Source organism: Tyto alba, unplaced genomic scaffold (genome assembly GCF_018691265.1).
Source record: "Tyto alba isolate M040663 unplaced genomic scaffold, T.alba_DEE_v4.0 Super-Scaffold_16, whole genome shotgun sequence".
Classification (NCBI taxonomy): Eukaryota; Metazoa; Chordata; class Aves; order Strigiformes; family Tytonidae; genus Tyto; species Tyto alba.
The window spans coordinates 25,326,314-25,345,541 of NW_024881278.1; the positions used below are offsets into that span (position 1 = coordinate 25,326,314).

Here is a 19,228-nt window from a genome sequence, read left to right on the forward strand (position 1 = left end):
GCCTCCCTTAGGTCTGGTGAAGATTCCATTGAAGACAGGGGAAGGTGAGATGAATTTAACAAAGGATAAAGAGAAAAGACCAGGTTGACAATGCACTGTGAAAGAGAAGTGCTCTTCTTATTTAACTTCACTACCTCACATCTTGTGAAATCTTTGTAGATTTAACAGACCCTCACTCTTTCAGAGATGAGAGAATGTGCGGTATCTCTGTTTTCATTTGGAATTTTGGTATAAGCTCACAGATCAGGGACTGAAATGGAAAATTTTTCTATCAGTCCTTGTGAATTTTATGAATAATCAGTATACTGACAGCACCAGTTAAATGTTAAAAAAAAAAAAAATAGACATTGCTTATTAGTGAGGAAACCCATCATTTTTGCTTTTGGAGACAACAGTCAACACACAATCTGTAACTATGATTTTGTGTGCTAAAACTGTACACCTTGCCATATTAAGCATCTTAACAAAAGGGAATGGTTTTTAAACCCACTGATATGTGCAAAAGGGTGCATGCACCTTGGTGTTTTAGTTTGGATCAGAAATGTATTTTTGAAGTCCATCTCCTGTCATCCCCACTTCTTATGGTGTGGTTCACATAATGGAACAGTTTTGCACAGCACAAACAGAAATCTTTCCCATAAAATTAATATGCTACATAAATAGACCTGATTATGCTGCAGCTGCTAATGGGTGTTCAGTCCATGGGACAAGACTAGAACTAGACCCCTGAACTCATGTTTGTAGTGTTGATGCTGATCCTCAGCATTAAGCTTTTCACTCCATGCATTTGCACCTACTGTGCTGCACCTGCTTACTAACACAAGACTTGGTCCTCTCTGTTTTCAAATGTGACTTTAGAACTTTGTATTTAGGTACCAAAATGTTGCTTAAGCTCCTTTAAAAACCCAGAGTGCTTTAGAAAATAAATCTTGGTCTCCTAAGGTGGCATTTGCAAAACTACTGTGTCTTACAGGAATAACTGCTAAAGCTTCAGAAACTCAAACTTTCCTGTGCTCTCTGCCTTACAGTGGTTAGACTGCTTTGCAGGTTATTTTAACCTAAGTAATAAGTCATACTGTGTTTTAGTTGGTAGAACGGCAGCAGCCATTCTCACAGTGTGCATTAGGTTGGGTAGAGGCTGAAGAATTCATTAGAGCTGTCAGCCTTGGAGAATGGAGCACAACTTTCAGAAGTGTAGTCAGACCCACCTAATTCTGCCTCCTTGGTGCAAGCTTTTCTTTTTCTGAAGTGAGAGCTTTTCAGTGATACAAGTGGGTTGCAGTGATGATGACTTCTTTGAACAATTCTGGGGGTAGAGCATCCACAACATCACTGGGCAACCTGTTCCAGTGTCTTGCCACCCTCAAAGTAAAGAATTTATTCTCTATATCTACTCTAAATCTTCTTTCTTTTAGTTTAAAACCATTACCCCTTGCCCTATCGCTACAGGTCCTGGTAAAAAAACCCCTCTCTTTATCTTTCTTGTAATCCCCCTTTAAGTATTGGAAGGCTGCTATAATGTCTCCCCAGAGCTTTCTCTTCTCTGGCCTGAAAAACCCCAACTCTCTCAGCCTTTCTCCATAGGAGAGGTGCTTCAGCCCTCGAACCATTTTCATGGTCCTCCTCTGGACTTGCTCTAACATGTCTGTGTCTGTTTTGTACTGGGAGCTCCGGAGCTGAACACAATACTCCAGGTGTGGTCTCACAAGAGCATAGCAGAGGGGGAAAAAAATCACTTTCCTTGACCTGCTGTTGAAGCTTCTTTTTATGCATCCCTCCCAAAATAACTTCTCATTGCTTTTTTTTCTTCCTAATTTATCTCTTTTAGCTGTAAAGGCCCAATAAATGGCATGTTTAACTTGCAGCATCAGTCCTCAGTATTGTCAAACACAAATTTCAACATGCTTATCCAAGTCAGACACAAATCTAGAGATGGACAACCAGATTTCCAGCTTAGTTGTAGCTGAAGATGTAGCTCATATTGTGGGAGGTGGGACTCACATGCTGCTTCCCAGTAGTGCAGAGGCAAAGCTGACAAGTTGTAGGGTAATCACTTCATTTTCATAACATATTTTGTGTTTTTTCTTGCTACAAGCTGAACATCAATCAAATGTCTTACTAGGTGGAACCTAAAAGTTCTCCTAGCTTTTCTGTTTGATGTTTATTTTGGGGGGCAAATAGTAAAATTTCTTTCTATCTTTCTCGTTGTGTGACATCTCCAGAACTGCTCTGTAACTTACATAAGGGAATCCTGCAGTTTCTAGGAATAACAGAATCTGACATATTTTTCTGGTTGAATGTTTATAGCTATGATCAAATCCTTTCCAATGTCTCTTCAAGCATTTTTTGTTTACATCAATCTTGATTGTTTTAGTTTGTGTTGTTTTGTTTTGTGTTTTGGGTTTTTTTTTTTCTAAATTTTCCTCCTGTTACCTTTTTCCAGTATTTGGCAGTGGACCTGAATACTCAATTTAAAGCTATTGAGAGTGAAGTATTTTCAGCTACTTCTAATAAATGCTGCATTTTTTATGAAAGTCTGTATCTTCAAATTTATGCTTTAAACTGCAAATTTTTTGTTCCGTTTTTACTACTTTGAGTACATTTTGTGGCATAAGCAATTTTTGATCTTTATGATTTGGGAAATTCTGAAGATTGCTGTTTGTTTGAACCTGGTGTTTTGAGGAACTGTTGGAAGATGTGAAATGAAAATTACTAACTACTTTGGCAAAATAAATTACTTCCAAAGTTTTCCTCACTTAGCATGTTGCAGAATCCAAAGAAACTGATTATCTTTTTTTGTATTGTAGAAGAACACAACTCTTTCTTCTTGATAACTTTTAAAAATACTTGGATTTTATCTGTTTTTGTTGCTTAAGTATATGCTACTTTCTATTCTGTTGCTTACACTAACTTTATGTAAGTAGTAAAATATATTAATAGGTGCATGTTTGCTGGTGGATTGACTACTCATCTCTTCTTTGTGCTGTTGATCAGTAGCTCCCAAATTCAGGATAGGCAGAACAAGAAACAACTGCTATGCAAAATCTGAAGACTAAGAACTGTAACAAGACAGCTGATGTACTTCTGAAAATTATCGCTAGCTTTCCAGATATTTTGGATCTGAGAAAGCCATGCTTCTCTAAGCTCTTCCTCCGTTCCCCTTGCTCTTGATGATGATATCTTATGATACCATGGCATTAGAAGAACTTGATTCTTCTCCTTCTTTTATGGCCTTGGCTTAAGACCATATTAATTGACACATTGAGAGGTAAGAGTAGTGGGCAGGATTCTTTAGTCAAACAATTAGAGGCACCAAGGAGGACATTAGTGGCTAATGCCACGCCTGAAGACACCTAGAAGTCTGCTATGGTCTCAAGGGAGATGGTGTGTTGTCAAGGGTTTTGTCATAGAGCTGTAAATTTGGCTGCTGGTGTTCCCTATTCAGCCTGCGACACCCTCCTACATGAAGATGGTGGTGGAGACAGTCTGTATCTGAGTCAGAATATTCTGATAGTTACTACTTTTAGCATATACACCAACCTGGCAGAGGGCCTGTTATGCTCTTAGTATCTAGTTAGCATATGTCCCCTTCTCCCAGACCCCTTCAGTGGCATATGCAAAAAAATAAATGCTTCGGTATTTCAGACAAAGGAGTTGGAAGAGTCTTTAATAAAAACTATATTGAGAATTCAGGTTAAAATACTGGGTTTGTGCTGTTCTTTAAAAACAAAATGGCATGTTTTCCAGCCATGAACACATACCAACAGATTGCCACAGTTTTTATGCTCCCAGTTTGAAATACTATGTGCAACAATTTATTTAATCTGAAACATTGAATTGTATCTTGTCCTACAGCTACTCTGAAGGGCACTCAGGATGAATTAAACAAGAAAGCACTTCAGACTTTGGAAAGGTGAGTAGGAATCTTGTGGATGTTTTCATTGTGTATTTCTTTGGATTAATTCAGAATAAATGTGGCTTTTATTTTTTTTTTTTTTTTTCCTTCTGTGTAAGGCCTCCTCGCCTGAAAGTTTCAAAACAGTTCGGTAGATTTCAGCAATAGTCTATCAAAACCATTCCTGTGATTGCTAAATGTAGTGATTATTTGGTTGAATATCCAAGGTAAGTGTACGTGTTCTGCCACTAAACAGAAATATCCTTAACCCAAATTAGCTGCACTGAGATCTACAGTGCTGGGAGATGCAGCTTCCTCACATGATGTCGGCAGGCAAATGTGGGAAGCTAGTTTTGACTCTGTTCCTGTGTCAATCAGGCTTCAATTCTACTTTCCTCCATGGTGGGAAAGTAGCTTCACTAGCAGGGTATAGGCTGCTATGGGGTGACCTGGCATCAGGTCACCTACTGGGGAGGGGACGATTGCTGGCCTAATGAGTGTTTACATCAGCTGTTGTATGAAAAGGGGGCTATGAAGTGAGCAGTACAAAACAGTCACCACCCCTCTGTTCACCACTGTGTTTTCTGGGGGTCTGATCCAGTGGCTCTGTGCTGAAAGTGTCTGTGAATTAAACTCTGTAACCGTAGTTACCTCAAGTAAAATTGTTTGGGTTAAAAACCTTTTTTGTCAGTTCTGTTATGGTAGAGAGGTACACTTCTGGACCCTGTTACAACTAAGTTACACCACCCAAAGTACACTAAGTGGTGTTTGGGCATTTAACATTGTAAATGTAGATGTCTACAGACTTCAGATGGCAACTAAATGGAAGCTTATATGGTCTAAGTCTTGGTCTGAAGCATCTAATTCTGTTTTTGGTGTGATCATAAATATGTTACAAAAGTGAAGAAAATTTTAATATCTCAAACTACAGGTGTAGCGAGTTGAACATGTTACTGGATCTGAGCTGTTTTTCTGATGCTGAGCAAGAAGTTGTCCAGCATGTTTGTCTTGCACTGGTTTTGCAGTGGCTGCAAGAGCATGTAGTAAACTGAAATCACAGATGAAATTCTGGATATTTACCCTATGGAGATCTGAAAGATAAAATTTTAAAAAGCCATTTATTTGGTCACTATTTAGATCAGGAGTATACTAAGTCACACTAGTTCCTGGACTCCAATGTAATACTTTCACTGCTGCACAATTTTGATGTAATTGCGGTGCTGCAGTGCTTTTAAACTGCATTTATTTTTATCCTTTGACCTTTCTCACTGGCTGTGGCTTGTTTTCATGGAATCTTAACTCCAGCTAGGAAGCAGACAAGCTTCTAGCCAAGCATTAGGTATTCAAACTTCAGCCAGCAAGAATGTTGTGATAGTGAGCTGGTTACTAATGTCTTCCTAAGTGCCTGAGCTTGGTTTCTTTCTTTTTTTAATCTTCCTTGTTTTTCACCTGTTTTTAAAGTACACGTATGATCCCTCAGGCCGTGGTTTGGCCTGTAGCCATCTTTCTAAGTGGCCTTTTCAGGTGGAAGATTAGATCAAATATTTTTCTAATACCTTTGAGGAAACTGAGCAGTAAAGTGACAACCTGTTGTTTCTTTCCAAAAGCACCATTAATTTATTCTCCTGTACACCCATGTGAACTTTCCCCTCTTATTTATTGTTGGAGAGGCTACTGAAGGTTTCACAGGAGATGCTTGCTAAAGAGGCGGCTCACCCTGATCCAACAACTCAGGACAAAGCAGGGTTCTATCTCCTGGAGTCATATTGTTGTTCTTCGGTTTTGTTTTTGTTGTTGGGGTTGTTTTGGGGGGTTTTTGTTTGTTTTTGTTTTTTTAAGCAGGGGGAGAAATTAGTGACTTGCCTGTTCTAATTCCACCTTTTGTCATTGCCTCAGAATCCTTGAACTAGCTTGACTTGCAGAGTTACAGTACACATTCAGTCCATATTAAATTAATTAGTTCTAGAGCCAATAGTTATAAAAGTTAACTCCAACAGCTTCATGCTCACAGGCCAAGATGGCACTTGAGAAGTGACTGCTGTTAAAATGATGTGTGGCTTTTTCCTCAAGTAATTCTCTGATCTTTGTTTGTTTGTTTATTATTAGGAAATGAATAGTTTTGGCAGGGTTTTTAACCACCAGCCTTGTCAGCCTGTCATTTCTCCCTCATAAGGATGTTAATCATGCTCACTTTGGGCAGAGCGATGCAGGTGCAGGCTTCCCTGGTGTCCTGGAACACAGCCCAGAAAAAGGTCAGGAATGTTGTTTGGCTGTGAGGGGACCTTCTTCTTCCCCACATCTCCAATGTGAAATGACTTACCTGTGCTACAGAGCTAGGAGTGAGCTCTCTGGGTCAGCGAGGGGATAATCCACTGGTCCCTGGGCTGGGCTGCCAGTGTGGCATGAGCCAGTGCCCCATGTTGCTCCTAGTTTAGGTCCCCAAAACACTATCTTCAAGTTGCCTTGGTTAATGGCTTCTCCACAGGCTGGCAAGCTCAGTCTGCAGTTTCATGCTTAGCATAGTCTGAAAGGGATGGTTCTGCCCTGGTTGTCCGTTCCTGTTCCCTTGCACAAGTCTGTGTGAAGGTCCTACACATCTGGTCCTGGAGACACTGCAGCCTTCACTAGCCAAGGGGTCACTGCAGTGCACACTGTTGCCTGCTGCGGGCTAGGAGGTAATATCTAAGAGGTCCCAGTTTGAGAAGTAAGGGCCTTGGTTTTGGTCCAGGCTCAGCTCTTGCCATCAAATCCTCGTTCCTTCCTCAGTGTCTTCCCTTTCCAAATTAGGAGTCTACTTTCAACGACTGGACTAGAAGCTGCAGGGTGGATGATGTTCTGTGTGTTTGAGCACCAGCTCACATCATGGGCTCCTGATGTTCAGTCCTGTATGTGCTCATAGTCACAACAATATCAGAAACAGTTACTACTTTTTCAGTGCTAACCTAACCCTTCTCCTACTGTTTGAAAAGTGGCAGTATAGAAACAAGTTAGGCGATTATCACCCTCAGTTACATTACTTAAAATAATGCTTTAATGGGTTTGTCATGAGTTAAGAGCTATATCAGTTCTCCATATCAGTTATCCAAGTTTCAAAACATTAAGTGGCATTTAATGAAGGAGCATGTAAGTTGTATAACATCCTGGTAGTTGTGTTTCTCATACGTGTTCCTGTGAGCCTTGCTTAGCCAGGCCAGCACTGATCTGCTTTTTGTCTTTTTGGTGTGCTCCCCTGTTACTGGACTAGTTTTCTGTAGGAGAGGACTGGGTTTTGTTCTGTGCTTGTATGTGACTCGTGGCAAAGGAGTTCTGTGAAGTACAATCTGACACTTATCTTTTTTTATCGTGTGTTTGTCCTTACAGAGCACGTGACTTGGCCCCGGAAGATCACCAAATCATCCTCTACCTATCACTGCAGCTGGCTCTTGTCAGACAGGTATGTGCAATAACTGGCAACCACTGAGTCATGAGAGGGTGGGAGAAGGACAGTCTAACTGAACAAGAACCAGGCTTGATAAATAGCGTTCCTTCCTACACTGTAATCAATAACAAGCAATCAGAATATGTTCCTGTAAGATACTTTTTATTATTTTCTTTTAAAATAGTAATTCTAAGCACATGGAACGACCTTCCTTAGGGCATGCGTTCAGCTCTGCAGCACTGTTCCCACTTGGAGCAACTTTGTCGGTGTGGGGCAAGCGAGGTGTGTTTATTCTTGTTCCCTGGGTATCATGCTGGGTCCTGCTGCGGGCTCTCTCGTTACTGCCTGGTTCAGTATCACGCCAGATCACACGCTCTCTGCACTGGGGATTGGTTTATTCCATACTTGGGCACGTTCGGCGTTAGGCTTTGACGGGTGCTGGAGCGCTGCGGAGAGTGGGATTAGTTGGCATTTGAATGCTGCTGCAGGTGTTAACTCATAAAAATTAAGCTGATCAGAAAATACGCTGCACTGCGTTTCAGAAAAAAACATTTGGGCTGTGCTTTATTTTTCTGTCCCTTCTTTTTATAATTGGAATGTGTATTATTTCTCTGTCCCTTCTGTTTAAAAGCCAAAGTCTTTATTGGAGCAGCCCCTATTTTTTAAATGCTTCTCTAGCTAGATTTTAAATTTCATGATCATAGTTTCCTTCTTTGGCAAGCTTTCTGCTTGTTGCAGTTTTCTCTCCTTAGTCTACACTACAGAGTCAAACAGTTGGATCCTTCTTACTTTCCTGAGCTAATTAGGGGAGCTGTGTGTTCATTAGGCTAAACTAATTGTTCTAAGAGAGCACACTCACTAATGTCACTTTTGTAACCCTTTCATAATGAGAGCAGTGTGTTGTGAGGAAGCCTGCAATAAGAAAGGATAATTAAAATTGCTTATTTAACTTCATCATCTGCCTACTGCCTGCTTTATGATGCAGTTTCCTCAGGGTCTTTCATTAAAAAATATCCAGCTACCCTTCTTTCTGTCATAGCTTTTGCCTCTTAGGGAGGTTGTCTGATCTGCTGCCTCTTCCACTTCTTGCCATGAGTAAAAGCATTACAGCTTTTCAGCTGCTATCCTTAAAAATGAAATTGAGATTTTTGTGGTCATTGGCTCCTTACTGTTTTCACTGTTATTTGTCTACTGCATTACCCTTTATTTTTCAGAGAATGGTTTGGGTTAGAATGGATCTTAATCATATAGTTCCAACCCCCCTGCCATGGGGGGGACACCTTCCACTAGACCAGGTTGCTCAAAGCCCCGTCCAACCTGGCCTTGAGCCCTTCCAGGGAGGGGGCAGCCACAGCCTCTCTGGGCAACCTGTGTCAGTGTCTCACCACCCTTACAGTGAGGAATTTCTTCAGTACATCTAATCTAAATCTACTCTCTTTCAGTTTAAAACCATTACTCCTTGTCCTACTGCTATGTGCCCTTGTAAAAAGTCCCTCTCCAGCTTTCTTGTAGGCCCCCTTTAAGTACTGGAAGGCTGCTAGAAGTTCTCTACAGAGCCTTCTCTCTTCTCCAGGCTGAACAACCCCAACTCTCTCAGCCTGTCCTCATAGGGGGGGTGCTCTGGCCCCCTGATCATCTTTGTGGCCTCCTCTGAACCAACTTGAGCAGGTCCATGTCCTTCCTATGTTGGGGGCCCAGAGCTGGACACAGTACTCCAGGTGGGGTCTCATGAGAGTGGAGTAGTGGAGGAGAATTGACTCCTTTGACCTGCTGGTCACACTTCTCTTGATGCAGCCTAGAATACAGTTGGCTTTCTGGGCTGCAAGCGCACATTGTTGGCACATAGTCAGTTTTCCATCCATTAATATCCCCGAGTCCTTCTCCTCAGGGCTGCTCTCTATCCACTCGTCACCCAGCCTGTATTTGTGCTTGGCATTGCCTTGACCCATGTGCAGGACCTTGCACTTGGCCTTGTTGAACTTCATGAGGTTCACACAGGCCTTTCTCTCAAGCCTGTCAAGGTCCGTCTGGATGGCATCCCTTTGCTCCAGCATGCCAACTGCACTACGCAGCTTGGTGTCCTTGGAAAACTTGCTGAGGGTGCACTCAATCCCGCTGCTCGTGTTGTCAACAAAGATGTTGAACAGCACCAGTCCCAACACCAACCCCTGAGAAATGCCACTCATCACTGCTCTCCACTTGGACTTCAAGGCATTGACCACAACGCTTGGAGTGTGACCATCCAGCCAATTCCTTACCTGTCGAGTGGTCCATCCATCAAATCCATGTCTCTCCAATTTAGAGACAAGGATGTCATGCAGGACAGTGTCAGATGCTTTGCACAAGTCTAGGTAGATGATGTCAGTTGCACTACCCTTATCCACCAATGCTGTAACCCTGTTGTAGAAGGCTACCAAATTTGTCGGGCATGATTTACCCTTTGTGGAGTCCTGTTGGCTGTCACCAATCACCTCCTTATTTTCCATGTGCCCTAGCATGGTTTCCAGGAGGATCTGCTCCAGGATCTCACAGGTACAGGGGTGAGACTGACTGGCCTGTGGCTCCCTGGGTCTTCATTTTTTCCCCTTTTTAAAATTGGGGTTTATATTTCCCCTTTTCCATTCAGCAGGAACTTTACAGGACTACTCCAGTTGTAGTCTGTCTTTACAGTGTTGTTTCATATGTCTCACTTTACCATTTCCCTTCTGTTCTGTTTTTTCCATTCAGCCTGTTGTCCTCGTGTTCACTTTCTCTTTTGTCTACATCACCTGTGTATTTTCAACCTTGATGTTCTGCCAGTTGCTCCTGCTACCATAGATGTGTGATCTAAGTGTGTTATGTAGTGTCAGCCCGACCCTTGCGATGCTGCTTCTGCTCTTCTCCATCTAGTGAGATATAAATGTTTAATGTGTGTTTGGAAAGGGAGAAGATACCTGAGACATCTTTATTTTTAGACTGCTGTAAAATATCCTACTCTTCTTTTGCCAGTTTACTTAATGATAAACATTTGGTAATGCATTTTTAATATCCTTAATTATTTAAAGTATCTAATATATTCTCCTTCTGATTAACTGAAAGAGAAATGATACCTTTTTTTGATAGATTGCATTAACTATTGAATGTCACAGTTAGGGCTTTCATCAGGCAACGCTACAGTACCAGCAAAGCAGGCCATTCACACACAGTAGGTTATAATAGAATACCTGAATGTTATTTTCAACAAATAGGCCTTTTTGTTTCCATAGTCAAAGTCAGTAAAAGAGGTAACCTTACCCAACACTGAAAAATCTAGGTATCCGCTTGCATAGTTGAGAGCATCTTCATGGAACAAAGCAAGAGAGGCAGCTGACTAGTAGACTGCCAAGCAAAGTTGGAGCAATTCATCTTCCTTGTAAGACTTTGTAAAATATTTCCAATAGCACTCGTCTCTGTCAGCACTGGGAAAGGGGAAATGGAAAAGCATAATCCCTTTGACATGTGATGAGGATGTGACAAGAGGAGGAATGGTTATAAAAGGTTTTCGCAGAGCTGGCGGTTGAAAACCACCAACAACCAAACTGAAGGATATGATGATGATTTTCGTGCGTGTGTGTGTTTCTGTGTCTTAAAGACCGCTGGAATCACTGGGAGGACTTCAGTGACTCCTGGAGTGTCTAGGTCAGCCCCACAGCATTTTAGGGTGGATTTTTCCGCAAAATAGTGAGTAGAATACCCTCTTCTCTAAGGATGTTCTCAGTCTGGTTTTCCCCCAGAGTTGAAGAGCCATGAGGCCAAGGTCAGTATGTGCTGTGGTGGTTATCTCCACCTGCAGCGCCTGGCTGGCAGCCGGCTGAGCCGATCAACAAATGAGACTTGTAACTCCCGGCGGCTGGTTTGGCTGTTTCTCCTGTTTCTGTGGTAACAGCGTTCGGATCAGCAAAAACGAGGTAGAACGAACATTTTAAAGCTCACTGATTTTAATGCTCTGTTTTTTAGCAGGCCAGTTTCTATGGAAATGACTCTGGAAAGTCAGCGCTCTTGTTAAAATTAAGTGCTGGTTCCCTTCTCATTTTGGGTGGTGGTGTTGTTTTTGACCTTGAATGCCATGTAAATCAGTATCAGATACATAAAAACAACATATGGGAATTTTGTACCATTTTAATACTTAATTTGACCTTTGTGTGAAAATAGGAAGGGAAAGACAGCCAGGGGGCCAACAGCTGAGAATTAGAGGTCTCACTTATTAATTTCATCTGTGGGCTGCCAGCAGACTCTGAAGTTTCAAGTGGCAATATCCAGAAAACACCTATGGCCTTCCAGAGTGTCTTGATGTAAAGATAAGATAAACATTGGTTAAGAAACCAGAGAAAATATTTCAGCTGTTTCCTCCACAGTTTTTATTCTGGTTTCAAGAAGGTGAGACTGTCTTTTCTTTGCCTTAGGATGGGAGCTCTGTTTTAGTAGGTATCAAGAGGTGCTTCTTTCAGCAACTGCTGGATGGTGGGCAGTTCTGGTCTGTGTTTCTCCCAGACCAGCTACTGCCTCCTCTGCTGAACAGTAACATGCTGCTTTTCTGTCTAGGTCCTGGCCAAGGCTTATCTGGTGATCAAAACTTGCCTGTAGTAAGAATTAAGTAATAATTTAACTCACAGGTATGTCCACACCTGCTTTCCTGAAGTTCTGGTGGACTGTAGCAAGTCAGTTTTCAATGGAAGCTCTTGCCAGTCAATAAAGCTTTCTCCTTTCTATAATTCCCATACTATAAAAAGAGAAGGAGAGGATAGTTTTAATGGTTAATTAACTGTAACTCACAACTGATGTGAAATTACAAGGCCTGAAACCTCTTCTTGAGAGATTGTGTTTCATTTACCATTCTAAATATGCAAGTGCATTTTCTGTTGGGAATTATTTTTAACACTCATACTGTTTTGCTTTTTATACCTACAATTGTAACATCCCAATTGTGTTTTTAAGGAAACATACAGCATTATTGAATTAAATCCTATTTATATAATTGGCAGCCTAAACAATCCATACTGTGACATTATTTTGGTGGTGCTGCAAGATGCTATTTCTGGCTTACTGCAGTATCTTTGCTTCCTAATCAGTGTGATCTGAATATACGTGTGTGCCATGCAGAACATGTGTGGTGTATTTATTAACAGAAAGATGAATCAGAGAATGGTAGCATCTTCTAATTGCAGGCCCCACTCAGACTTGCAGTCCAGCTGAAACAAAATTACTTTAAAACACAGCACTTGTAGAGAAATTAAACTGGAAGCCAACTTCTGATACAGCCCAGAAGTTTCAGGGTGCCATCTGGGCTGCCAGCTTCCATCTTTCTCATATTATAGTTACTTAAATAAATAAGCTGTGGTATCTGTCAATAGACTGATGATCTCTGCTTTGCAAAAGAAGTTTCTGTTGACTGCTGCCAAATATCTTGCTTATATTGTTCTAGAAATTTGGTTTGTATTTTGTTGCATCTGGCTTGTTGCAGGTTGTTGTTTTGTATAATGCTTCCCATGAAGGAATAGGGTCTCTTCATATTATTAAAGTTTTTTTTTTTTTTTTCTGTGCTTTGTCCACTGTTTCTAATTATGCAGCAGTATTGTGTAGGCTACTAATGGTTTTACAGCACTAAGGAATCTTTTTGGATTCGAGTTAGATAATCAGGTGTCAGGGAACCATGATTAACTTCCAGAAACAGCCATTGCCTGTGACTCTGGTGGTACTAGAGGGAAGCACTGAAATGAGATGTAACTGTTGCAAGTCCTATGCTACAGAACAGGAAAACTATTTTAGATTACATCTATTTCAACAGTACCTGTACATGATTGCCTATTCAGCAGGCATAGGTTTGCAGGACCAACCACAACTGCCTTTTGTGCTGCTTTTTCATGTATGTTGCAACAGAGTTAGATTGCTTCTTTGATAGCTGGCCTCTTTTAGGGGTATGAACTTGCAGTTGTGTGATTGTTGGACATTTGCACATATAAAGCGAAGTCTCTGTGACTTACTTTGCATGTTCACGTGCAAGTAAGTTCAAGTATCCTTACAATTTTGAAGTCCCTCAGTAAAGACACTAGTTGCAAGTATTATTCTTTGTCTGATTCCTACTAGCGAATTAGGATCATCTTCCTAAGTCTTCTAATAGAATCATAGAATAGTTTGGAGGGGACCTCTGGAGAATACCCAATTCAATCCCTGCTCAAAGCAGGGTCAGCTGGAACAGGTTGCTCAAAGCCCCATCCAGTTGTTTGGTTTACAGATTTCTTCTAGTGAATTTATTTTTCACCAAACTTGGAATTTCTTGATGACTACCTGTGCAGGTTTCTGAGACAGAGGAATAGAAAAAATAAAAGGTGGTTTTGGTCCTGAGTGTAAGAAGAGTCTTGATAGCAGCTTTGTTTTAGCAAGTAAAATTTATATACCTCTGATATACCTACTGAAGAACTCCATGAATGGGCAGATCTGGGCCCACCAGTCTCATGCCTGTTGTCCTGGTTCCAAGTTGTTTTGTCATTGCTGGTGTTTTTACATTGTAAGAAAATGTGTCCTAGTAAGCTGCTGAGGGAACACTGGTGATTCAAGCCAATGTGTTTACCTTTGCGGTAGGCAAGCACATGTGGTTAAAGCAGCTCCACTGACAAGCAGTAATTCATTAAAGCTGAGCACTCAGTCATATATCCCAACCTGAATCTAAGCCAGGACATTCAGCAGTCTTGAAGCTGTGGGCCAGATGCCAGTTTGGGGTTATGTCTGGAGATCAGTGCAACTGCTCCACAGATTTGCATGGAGTCACCAGTAATAGAGTAGTTAAGTACTTTGGCTTGCATATGCACAGTAAGGGTGCAATGTCACTTGGACATTAGGATGATGTTGTCCAATGAACAGAATATGTACCACGCTCCCAGAACAATACCTGGGATCTAGATAATCAGCAACCTCTGTTGTAACTGCGGGCAGTGTAATTGTTGCTTTCCTTAGTTATGTGCTACCTGTTTTCCTTAGTGATCTGTGGAGGTGGTAGGAATTTGACACTGGTGGTATGCCAAGGCAGGAGAGTGTCTACAGAGCTTTGCTGTGTGCACAGTTCTCATAGTAGGAAAGAAGGAACTATGTTCTCCATCTCTTATGTGAAGGAGAGGGAAAGTATATATGAGGAAAATAAATTTATACACTTTTCTGTTTTCTGCAGGCTTCCAGGGCCAACCTCAGATCTGGAATAACTTAAGTAACAGTAATTTCAGACTAGACAATATTAAAGAAAATCGTGTATATAAAACCTGTTGATAGCCAAAGAAAATAAAATCTACTGAAAAGTTCCCTTTTGAACAGATAGCCTAAAATAGGGTATTGAATCACAAAGAGCATGTAATATACTTGCATTCATTATAGATGTTAAGTTTTCTGCCAAGTGAGACTTGATTCTAATGACATGCTGCTGCTGTGAGTGTTAGGACTGCTCTTTACATCACTGCTTGCAAAGATGTTTCTTTTTCTGACAGCATTTTGAATCTTGACTCTTTTACCCTTGAACATTCAAACTTAATTTTTATGTTCTTGATCCAAGTCACGAGAGGCCTTGTACAGCCATCACAAGAGACAACGTGCAGCAGAGATGTGTAATGCTCTCCCCCAGGTGAAGAGTCAGTCACCCATCCTAGAAAATGGAGTTGAGAATGGGGCGTCTGTAGTGGAGCTCTTTACAGCATAGAAGTACCATGCCAAAATAAGAGGGGGTTGATTGGATCAGGTCTGCTGCTCCTGTTTATAAGCAGTGATATAGTAATGCTGCAGACTCATTTCTCTAGAATATGTTTTGTTTTTTTCAAGCAGTGCAGTCTGTTAATTTTGGCAAACTGTTCTGATAGTAGAAGTCTTTCTCAAAGGTGCCTAAATAGGATTCCTTTAGAATTTCTAATGACTGTATTTGTTCTTACCTTTGGGATATAATGTAGGACTAAAGGAGAAATATGTTCTCTTTTTATTTTTACCCCATCTCCTCCCAGATTTCTGATGCTATAGAACATCTTCAAGAAGCACTGCAACTGTGCAAAGATGACATGAATTCACTTCATCTACTGGCCCTCCTCTTTTCAGCTCAGAAGCACTATCAGCATGCACTGGATGTTATCAACATGGCTGTTGTGGAATACCCGGAAAGCTTTAGGTAAGAGTCGTTTCATGATGCAATACATCCAGCCAGGAATGATCGCTCACTAGCTCTGTTGTTCTCAGTTACCTACCCACAAGGAGCCTGTTAAATCAGGTGTGCTGCTGGTGTGTCACTCTCCTCCTGGGTGTACTGTGAAGCCAGAACATGTGAGGCTCAGGGTATTCTTTTGATTTTCCGTTTTCATGGTCTTTCCATTTTTAAAACTAATCCTTGCGCTTGTTTGCTTTTCCAGTATTTGTCTTTCTGTGTTGTGCTGATGGTGTTTTCTCCCATATATCATTCTGTACTTGTTTCATATGTCACTGTACACATGCAGAAATGAGTGTAAGACAGCTATGATAATGTCTATCTGTATCACAAATAATTTTGTATTTGGTAAACTTCCTGGTTAAAGACAAACATTCTTCATGTATTGACCATTCTTTTGATGATCGTGTATGACACAATTTGCTGCAACAGTACAGCTGGGAAAAAGATAAGCTGAAAATCACAAGCTGTAATAGTGTATAGCTGAAAGGATGGTTTGGCTGCCTAAAAGAAGGTTTGAACCAGCACAGACTTCTTGGGGCCAGGGTGTCCTGGGTTTCCACTCACTCAACTCACTCAAACCTGTGTGTCCACTCACTCAAACCCAGGACACAGGGTTTCCAGTGGTCTATGTTTGACACGCTCTTTCATCCATCCAAGGGAGATAAATTGAGTTCCTTACAATTTATTGTCATGACCTTTCAAAACAGTGAATTTGTCTGTTCTGTGCAAAAATTAAAGCTACGGTAATACTTTCTGGTGATCACATACTAGCTGAGTTTCTCAGACAAACTGCAGAAAATCCTGTTGCACTGCAGGAAGGCCAACATCCATTCAGAATTGCCTGTATTTAACTGATGTTTTAAACACATGCAGCATTGTCTTTAGGCAGCCTGCTTTCTCAGCAGGGAGAGGGAACGGCCTCCACAGCTGTAGCCCAGCAGCTGAGTGGGACATTGTCTAAATCAGAGCAGAGGAGGGCCACAAGTGAGATTGAGGCTATCTAAATGTGAGCTTGAATGCTTTAGGATCTTTTAGAACTGTGGTGCTGTATCAACATATAATGCTTTTCATTGTAAGCTGCATGTTGCCATTTAAAATAGCTCTGCTGCCAGTTTTTTGAGGCTGGCTACTTTGCGTATGTGAGGAGCTAAGACTATCAGTGCACATCTTTGAGAACAAAGTGAAGATTAGTAACAGAAAAAAGGTCTTAAATGATGCCAGCATCTCTTCAGAGCGTGAATATTGGGTATGATTGAAACAGGAAATATTCCAGTGGCTGCTAAATTGTGTTTTGTGGTTTGAAAGTTATAAATAGGAAAATTATAAATAGGAAAAAATCTCATGTATACAGTCAAAGGTCAGATGCTCATTGAGGACTACAAATGCTCATAGATAGATAAGAGAGTGGTAGAAGAGGAAGAAGAAACTGGTTGTATATGTGAGGAACAGAGTATTTGCCAGGTCAGAACAACCAACTGGTCCATCAAGTCCTGCATCTTTCCTTCAGCACTTACTGATAATTTATGTTTTGGGGTAGGAGAAAACACCTAAAACATCATTTATCTAAGTAGCTTGGAGGGCTGCTGGACGGGTTCCTTTCTCCTCCTGGTAATACAACTTTCCCCCAAAAGGAAAGAATATTATCTCCTATGCTTCTATCGGTGCCAGTCTTCATGTGTGGGAAGACCTTTGCAAGGAGTACCAGAATAAGTTGTTTCTGATAGAACCGGTTAATATCAGTAGTGAAAGCCACAGGTTCATGCTCACTCCTAGACACAGACTTGCTAGAGTGTGTGCTCCTGGAAGAACTTCTCTTTGCTCCTTGCATGCACCGTGGTACTTAACACAGTTGGCAGTGAGGCTTATTCACAGGTACGCATGGATGCAGGAGTAGGAGCTGGCTTCTTGCCACTGCTACTATGACTAGCCTGCCTCTGTGTATCTTTCACTAAACCAGCCAGCAAATAACTCATGAGTGAGGGAATGGAGAAATAATATCAAAATTGCAAGACAGAAAAAAGTGAAGGAAAAAGAAAAGCATTTCTGAAGAAAAAGAACGGGAATCCACGGGGTGGGGGGGGGAGAAAGCAAGACGAGTGACAGAATACACCTATATTTTGTACCAAATCTGAAAGTGTTCCAGACTTTCTAGAGTCCTAAAGTGCAGTTTATGCTAGGAGGGCTTTACCACTTTGTAAAACCCCTTTGAAGGGAGAAAGACGTGATACTGTTGTGTATCTCCAGTTACTGCCTTACAGAATAATAATAGTAAATTTTACTACTGCATGGAATGACTACAGAATACTGTGTATAAATATTATAGGCAAGTTAAACTGCATAATTTTAAAGCTGTATTTAAAATTAGTTGATTATTTTTCCTAATTCACATTGGTATGAAGCAGGCAACTGTGTAATGTGGTGCCTGGGGTGCTCCCTTCCTAATGACAAGTCTTTGGAAGCATAGTTTGATGGCATGTATCAAGAAGAGAAGATGAAAGCTGCATTAAAGGACCTTAGGGCTCTGTAGATGGCAAAAAAATGTAAGCATTACCTGGATGTGTATCCTAAATAAAAGACAGAATAGTACACTAAAAAATTAAGGTCCTAGCTGGCCCAGACTACAGACATCTTGTACTGTTTTGTTAGTCTCTGATTGTATGGTAATTAAGATGAGTTTGTTCCTGCTTTTTTATTTTCATATTAAATTCTTGAATTATATATTTTAAAGTAGTAATCATTCAGGATAGGATGTTACGTAGTTGGTTAGTGGCTGAAGCAACTGAAATAAGTATACTTCATTACGCAGCTAGCATACAACATGCTTTGGCATGAACCCCATAATACTGACCCAAATGTGCCTAAAAATGCCACTTTTGGAGGAGTTTAAGCTTAAACATTTACTTCACATTACAGTGGTTGATATGGTACACAGGGAGGAGGGATACAAAAGCTAGACAGTGAGTACAGTGAGAGGTGAACTGGAATGTTTTGGACCGAGCTGTTGGAAAAGAATGTTGAAGAACAGCTGCACATTCATAAGCACAAATTGTTCAGAAAAATGAACTTAGGAAGTTCACTTCTGCTTGGAAGGTGGTATATAGTAACAAATGCATTAAATCACAGTTAGTGAATGACTGAATTTAAGCACCTGGATGTACTGTCAAGCAATGACAGGAAGACTAGATAGAGGAAGAATGCAAGCTAGCTATGTTGGACATATTGCAGGGTGGAGTGAACCAGATGAAATACACTGCCTTGCCATGACTATAAAAGATAGTAAAAAATAGCAACCTTTAGGAATCGCCTGAAAAATCCCTGACCCCTGTGAAGGCAGACTGCCCAGGATAAAACTTAGTGGGTTTACATCCTGTCAGTGTTGGTATACTTTAAAAGAAGTTAGTGAATGCAGTACCAACAGTTGGTTCTGGAATATATTTCAAAGCACCATCTCCACCACATTTGGGAGAAAAGGCTCCTAATAGCATCAGGTATCTCCCCTCCACGTCAGTGATGCTGATCATAAGCCTTTCTTAAGATGGATTCCTTCGTTTTTTTTCTAACCCAAAGTCCAGCCTTTTGGGCAGTGTTCTACCTGGGTCTGACTCTGACTACCTCCCTAGACTTGTCTCAGGGTTAGATCTTTTAGCTGGAAGAACTAATATTAGGGAGTACCCCTCTTGCCTTCCAGATGATCTTCTTAAAATAATACTTTGTTTAGAGAGAA

General features: G+C 41.0%; 1 protein-coding gene across 4 annotated transcripts in view; it reads left to right on the forward strand.

The window, feature by feature from the left end:
- TTC7A (tetratricopeptide repeat domain 7A) overlaps positions 1–19,228 on the forward strand; it is a 178,138-nt gene that overhangs the window by 67,360 nt on the left and 91,550 nt on the right. For all 4 annotated transcript variants that reach the window (XM_032985268.2, XM_032985270.2, XM_032985269.2 and 1 more), the window contains 3 exons: positions 3,856–3,913; positions 7,256–7,328; positions 15,308–15,468. In XM_032985268.2, the coding sequence (XP_032841159.2) occupies positions 3,856–3,913; positions 7,256–7,328; positions 15,308–15,468 (292 nt within the window). The remainder of the gene's footprint in view (positions 1–3,855; positions 3,914–7,255; positions 7,329–15,307; positions 15,469–19,228) is intronic.